This window comes from Oncorhynchus mykiss, chromosome 2 (assembly GCF_057628025.1).
Source record: "Oncorhynchus mykiss isolate SJ-2025 chromosome 2, ASM5762802v1, whole genome shotgun sequence".
Taxonomy (NCBI): domain Eukaryota; kingdom Metazoa; phylum Chordata; class Actinopteri; order Salmoniformes; family Salmonidae; genus Oncorhynchus; species Oncorhynchus mykiss.
In genome coordinates this window covers 1,520,001-1,527,500 of record NC_143023.1, presented here as the reverse complement: position 1 = coordinate 1,527,500, position 7,500 = coordinate 1,520,001, and the positions used below count along the sequence as shown (strand labels likewise).

The 7,500-nt window shown below is 41.8% G+C and overlaps 1 protein-coding gene across 2 annotated transcripts in view; it reads right to left on the bottom strand.

Annotated features, from left to right (window-relative positions):
- The window catches only part of LOC110512917 (CUB and sushi domain-containing protein 3), a 522,509-nt gene that overhangs the window by 163,215 nt on the left and 351,794 nt on the right, over positions 1–7,500 (bottom strand). For both annotated transcript variants that reach the window (XM_090215889.1, XM_090215891.1), the window contains exons 40-41: positions 4,786–4,855; positions 33–149 (exon numbers count right to left, since the gene is read on the bottom strand). In XM_090215889.1, coding sequence (XP_090072015.1) covers positions 33–149; positions 4,786–4,855 — 187 coding nt within the window. The remainder of the gene's footprint in view (positions 1–32; positions 150–4,785; positions 4,856–7,500) is intronic.

Sequence of the window (7,500 nt, the reverse complement as noted above, 5' to 3'; positions counted from 1 at the left end):
AAACAACAGTAGCAACAGTAGAGAAGACAGACCGAAGCCTACGGGGAGCTGTACGCTCCAGCTACAGTCCAGACTGCTGAGGTAATTCCCTGGGAAGCCTGGACTCAGGATCACACCACTGAAGTCTGTCATAGAGCCTCCGCACTGAGCTGTAAACACCAAGGAGAAGACATGTTGCTCAGAGAGGGGGAGAGAGAAGTGGTGTGTGTGTGTGCGTGTGTGTGTGTGTGTGTTTGTGTGTGCCCAGGCGTGTGTGTGAGTCATTGTGTGTGTGTGTGTGTTTTATATACAGTTCATCAATAACAAGATCTCATTGTTTCCCTGTAAACTCGACGGTTTATTGATGAGCGTCTATTTGTGACGTTTAGCTGAATATATACTATTCTCTCCTACGTATTCTTCAGATATACTAGATATTCTATCCACATACAGTCCATAATGTCTATACATCAAATCACATATATATGTATAGTATATAGTGTATGTTAATTAATTTAAATTGTATTTTACTGAACCTTCATTTAAGCATATATATATATATATATATATATACTCCGGACATTCTTTTACTTTGCGATGTGTGTGTATTGTTGTGAATTGTTAGATAGTACTGCACTGTTGGAGATAAGAACATAAGCATTTCACTACACCCGCAATAACATCTGCTAAACATGTGTATGTGACCAATAACATCTGCTAAACATGTGTATGGACCAATAACATCTGCTAAACATGTGTATGTGACCAATAAACATTTATTTGATTTGATTTTTGATTTGGACTGCTCTCCAATCATAGAAGTCATCCTACCAATCAGCAGTATAGCAGGGAGGACTTCTCTCCAATCCTAGAAGTCATCCTACCAATCAGCAGTATAGCAGAGAGGACTGCTCTCCAATCCTAGAAGTCATCCTACCAATCAGCAGTATAGCAGAGAGGACAGCTCTCCAATCCTAGAAGTCATCCTACCAATCAGCAGTATAGCAGAGAGGACTGCTCTCCAATCCTAGAAGTCATCCTACCAATCAGCAGTATAGCAGAGAGGACAGCTCTCCAATCCTAGAAGTCATCCTACCAATCAGCAGTATAGCAGAGAGGACTGCTCTCCAATCCTAGAAGTCATCCTACCAATCAGTAGTATAGCAGGGAGGACTTCTCTCCAATCCTAGAAGTCATCCTACCAATCAGCAGTATAGCAGAGAAGACTGCTCTCCAATCCTAGAAGTCATCCTACCAATCAGTAGTATAGCAGGGAGGACTTCTCTCCAATCCTAGAAGTCATCTTACCAATCAGTACAGCAGAGAGGACAGCTCTCCAATCCTAGAAGTCATCCTACCAATCAGTACAGCAGAGAGGACAGCTCTCCAATCCTAGAAGTCATCCTACCAATCAGCAGTATAGCAGAGAGGACAGCTCTCCAATCCTAGAAGTCATCCTACCAATCAGCAGTATAGCAGAGAGGACAGCTCTCCAATCCTAGAAGTCATCCTACCAATCAGCAGTATAGCAGAGAGGACAGCTCTCCAATCCTAGAAGTCATCCTACCAATCAGCAGTATAGCAGAGAGGACAGCTCTCCAATCCTAGAAGTCATCCTACCAATCAGCAGTATAGCAGAGAGGACAGCTCTCCAATCCTAGAAGTCATCCTACCAATCAGTAGTATAGCAGGGAGGACTTCTCTCCAATCCTAGAAGTCATCCTACCAATCAGCAGTATAGCAGAGAGGACAGCTCTCCAATCCTAGAAGTCATCCTACCAATCAGCAGTATAGCAGAGAGGACTGCTCTCCAATCCTAGAAGTCATCCTACCAATCAGCAGTATAGCAGAGAGGACTGCTCTCCAATCCTAGAAGTCATCCTACCAATCAGCAGTATAGCAGAGAGGACTCCTCTCCAATCCTAGAAGTCATCCTACCAATCAGCAGTATAGCAGAGAGGACTGCTCTCCAATCCTAGAAGTCATCCTACCAATCAGTAGTATAGCAGGGAGGACTTCTCTCCAATCCTAGAAGTCATCCTACCAATCAGCAGTATAGCAGAGAGGACAGCTCTCCAATCCTAGAAGTCATCCTACCAATCAGCAGTATAGCAGAGAGGACAGCTCTCCAATCCTAGAAGTCATCCTACCAATCAGCAGTATAGCAGAGAGGACTGCTCTCCAATCCTAGAAGTCATCCTACCAATCAGCAGTATAGCAGAGAGGACAGCTCTCCAATCCTAGAAGTCATCCTACCAATCAGCAGTATAGCAGAGAGGACTGCTCTCCAATCCTAGAAGTCATCCTACCAATCAGTAGTATAGCAGGGAGGACTTCTCTCCAATCCTAGAAGTCATCCTACCAATCAGCAGTATAGCAGAGAAGACTGCTCTCCAATCCTAGAAGTCATCCTACCAATCAGTAGTATAGCAGGGAGGACTTCTCTCCAATCCTAGAAGTCATCTTACCAATCAGTACAGCAGAGAGGACAGCTCTCCAATCCTAGAAGTCATCCTACCAATCAGTACAGCAGAGAGGACAGCTCTCCAATCCTAGAAGTCATCCTACCAATCAGCAGTATAGCAGAGAGGACAGCTCTCCAATCCTAGAAGTCATCCTACCAATCAGCAGTATAGCAGAGAGGACAGCTCTCCAATCCTAGAAGTCATCCTACCAATCAGCAGTATAGCAGAGAGGACAGCTCTCCAATCCTAGAAGTCATCCTACCAATCAGCAGTATAGCAGAGAGGACAGCTCTCCAATCCTAGAAGTCATCCTACCAATCAGCAGTATAGCAGAGAGGACAGCTCTCCAATCCTAGAAGTCATCCTACCAATCAGTAGTATAGCAGGGAGGACTTCTCTCCAATCCTAGAAGTCATCCTACCAATCAGCAGTATAGCAGAGAGGACAGCTCTCCAATCCTAGAAGTCATCCTACCAATCAGCAGTATAGCAGAGAGGACTGCTCTCCAATCCTAGAAGTCATCCTACCAATCAGCAGTATAGCAGAGAGGACTGCTCTCCAATCCTAGAAGTCATCCTACCAATCAGCAGTATAGCAGAGAGGACTCCTCTCCAATCCTAGAAGTCATCCTACCAATCAGCAGTATAGCAGAGAGGACTGCTCTCCAATCCTAGAAGTCATCCTACCAATCAGTAGTATAGCAGGGAGGACTTCTCTCCAATCCTAGAAGTCATCCTACCAATCAGCAGTATAGCAGAGAGGACTGCTCTCCAATCCTAGAAGTCATCCTACCAATCAGTAGTATAGCAGGGAGGACTTCTCTCCAATCCTAGAAGTCATCCTACCAATCAGCAGTATAGCAGAGAGGACTGCTCTCCAATCCTAGAAGTCATCCTACCAATCAGCAGTATAGCAGAGAGGACAGCTCTCCAATCCTAGAAGTCATCCTACCAATCAGCAGTACAGCAGAGAGGACAGCTCTCCAATCCTAGAAGTCATCCTACCAATCAGCAGTATAGCAGAGAGGACAGCTCTCCAATCCTAGAAGTCATCCTACCAATCAGCAGTATAGCAGAGAGGACTGCTCTCCGATCCTAGAAGTCATCCTACCAATCAGCAGTATAGCAGAGAGGACTCCTCTCCAATCCTAGAAGTCATCCTACCAATCAGCAGTATAGCAGAGAGGACTGCTCTCCAATCCTAGAAGTCATCCTACCAATCAGCAGTATAGCAGAGAGGACTCCTCTCCAATCCTAGAAGTCATCCTACCAATCAGTACAGCAGAACTAAACAGGCTCCACTAAGACTCATCAGGGAAATCAACTAATACAAAAAGAGACACATTCTGACTGATTGGTTGCCGTGGATATAGATACATTCTGACTGATTGGCTGCCGTGGATATAGATACATTCTGACTGATTGGTTGCCGTGGATATAGATACATTCTGACTGATTGGCTGCCGTGGATATAGATACATTGTGACTGATTGGTTGCCGTGGATATAGATACATTGTGACTGATTGGTTGCCGTGGATATAGATTCATTCTGACTGATTGGTTGCCCTGGATATAGATACATTGTGACTGATTGGTTGCCGTGGATATGGATAAATTCTGACTGATTAGTTGCCGTGGATATAGATACATTCTGACTGATTGGTTGCCGTGGATGTAGATACATTGTGACTGATTGGTTGCCGTGGATATAGATACATTGTGACTGATTGGTTGCCGTGGATATAGATACATTCTGACTGATTAGTTGCCGTGGATATAGATACATTCTGACTGATTGGTTGCCGTGGATGTAGATACATTGTGACTGATTGGTTGCCGTGGATATAGATACATTGTGACTGATTGGTTGCCGTGGATATGGATAAATTCTGACTGATTAGTTGCCGTGGATATAGATACATTCTGACTGATTGGTTGCCGTGGATGTAGATACATTGTGACTGATTGGTTGCTGTGGATGTAGATACATTCTGACTGATTGGTTGCCGTGAATATGGATAAATTCTGGCTGATTGGTTGCCGTGGATATGGATACATTCTGACTGATTGGTTGCCGTGGATATAGATACATTCTGACTGATTGGTTGCCGTGGATATAGATACAGTTACATCCAAAAACGTAAAATGTTTCTTTCCTCTGAATTGATATTGTAATGAGGTACCGTAGTCATAGTGATGGCAGAAATGTCTGTGATGGTTCATGCAGGTGTGATGGTAGATATGGATGGTTAATCTCATCCCAGAACACTATGAACTTCTATACAGTAAACATATAAACATTACCATAATAAAGACGACTTGTATAGAATGAATACATTACCTAAGCACAGAGGTACGGGGTAATTCCATCGTCTGACGGGCCCTGGCATACACGTTATGTATTCATTACCCTGCAAGAGAAAATATTAATGTATTCATTACCCTGCAAGATAAAATATACATGTATTCATTACCCTGCAAGAGAAAATATATATGTATACATTACCCTGCAAGATAAAATATTAATGTATACATTACCCTGCAAGATAAAATATTAATGTATACATTACCCTGCAAGATAAAATATTAATGTATACATTACCCTGCAAGAGAAAATATACATGTATACATTACCCTGCAAGAGAAAATACTAATGTATACATTACCCTGCAAGAGAAAATATACATGTATACATTACCCTGCAAGATAAAATAATAATGTATACATTACCCTGCAAGATAAAATATATATGTATACATTACCCTGCAAGATAAAATATATATGTATACATTACCCTGCAAGATAAAATATATATGTATTCATTATCCTGCAAGATAAAATATATATGTATACATTACCCTGCAAGATAAAATATATATGTATTCATTACCCTGCAAGATAAAATATATATGTATACATTACCCTGCAAGATAAAATACTAATGTATACATTACCCTGCAAGATAAAATACTAATGTATACATTACCCTGCAAGAGAAAATACTAATGTATACATTACCCTGCACGAGAAAATACTAATGTATACATTACCCTGCAAGATAAAATATTAATGTATACATTACCCTGCAAGATAAAATATAAATGTACAGTTAAAGTCGGAAGTTTACATACACCTTAGCCACATACATTTAAACTCGGTTTTTCACAATTCCTGACATTTAATCCGAATAAAAATTCCCTGTCTTAGGTCAATTAGGATCACCACTTTATTTTAAGAATGTGAAATGTCAGAATAATAGTAGAGAGAATGATTTGATTCAGCTTTTATTTCTTTCATCACATTCCCAGTGGGTCAGAAGTTTACATACACTCAGTTCGTATTTGGCAGCGTTGCCTTTAAATTGTTTAACTTGGGTCAAATGAAACGTTTGTCAAGGTGTGGGTAACCTTCCACAAGCTTCCCAGAATAAATTGGGTGAATTTTGGCCCATTCCTCCCGACAGAGCTGGTGTAACTGAGTCAGGTTTGTAGGCCTCCTTGCTTACACACGCTTTTTCAGTTCTGCCCACAAATGTTCTATGGGATTGAGGTCAGGGCTTTGTGATGGCCACTCCAATACCTTGACTTTGTTGTCCTTAAGCCATTTTGACACACCTTTGGAAGTACACTTGGGATCATTGTCCATTTTGAAGACCCATTTGCGACCAAGCTGTAACTTCCTGACTGATGTCTTGAGATGTTGCTTCAATATATCCACATCATTTTCCTTCCTCATCATGCCATCTATTTTGTGAAGTGCACCAGTCCCTCCTGCAGCAAAGCACCCCACAACATGATGCTGCCACCCCTGCGCTTCACGGTTGGGATGGTGTTCTTTGGCTTGCAAGCATCCCCCTTTTTCCTCCAAACATAACGATGGTAATTAAGGCCAAATAGTTCAATCAGACCAGAGGACATTTCTTCAAAAAGTACAATCTTTGTCCCCATGTGCAGTTGCAAACCGTAGTCTGGCTTTTTTATGGCGGTTTTGGAGCAGTGGCTTCTTCCTTGCTGAGTGGCCTTTCAGGTTATGTCGATATAGGACTCGTTTTACTGTGGATATAGATACTTTTGTACCTGTTTCCTCCAGCATCTTCACAAGGTCCTTTGCTGTTGTTCTGGGATTGATTTGCACTTTTCGCACCAAAGTACGTTCATCTCTAGGAGACAGAACGCGTCTCCTTCCTGAGCGGTATGGCGGCTGCGTGGTCCCATGGTGTTTATACTTGCATACTATTGTTTGTACAGATGAAAGTGGTACCTTCAGGAGTTTGGAAATTGCTCCCAAGGATGAATCAGGCTTGAGGAGGTCTACGATTTTATTTCTGAGGTCTTGGCTGATTTATTTTGATTTCCCAATGATGTCATGCAAAGAGGCACTGAGTTTGAAGGTAGGCCTTGAAATACATCCGCAGGTACACCTCCAATTGTCTCAAATTACGTAAATTACCCTATCAGAAACTTGTGAAGCCAAGACATAATTTTCTGGAATTTTCCAAGCAGTTCAAAGACAACTTAGTCAATTTAGTGTATGTCAACTTTTGACCCACTGGAATTGTGATACAGTGAATTATAAGTGAAATAATCAGTCTGTAAACAATTGTTGTAGAAATGACCGGTGTCATGCACAAAGTACATGCCCTAACTGACTTGCCAAAACTATAGTTTGTTTAACAATACATTTGTGGAGTGGTTGAACAACGAGTTTTAATGACTCCAACCTAAGTGTATGTAAACCTCCGACTTCAACTGTGTTCATTACCCTGCAAACAAACACATCTATTCAGCACTGTAGGATGTGGCTATATCACATTAAATGCATCCCAAATGGCACCCTAGTCCCTATATAGTACACTAATTTAGACCAGGCCCTATGGCACCCTATTCCCTATGTAGTGCACTACTTTAGACCAGGCCCTATGGCTCTGTATAGGGAATAGGGTGCCATTTGGGATGCCCATTAGGAAACAAACAAATATAACAGAAAACCACAGAAACCTTTGGAAATGCTGATTCATATCAAACAAAGGCCATGAAAACAACAGGGAGAGACACAT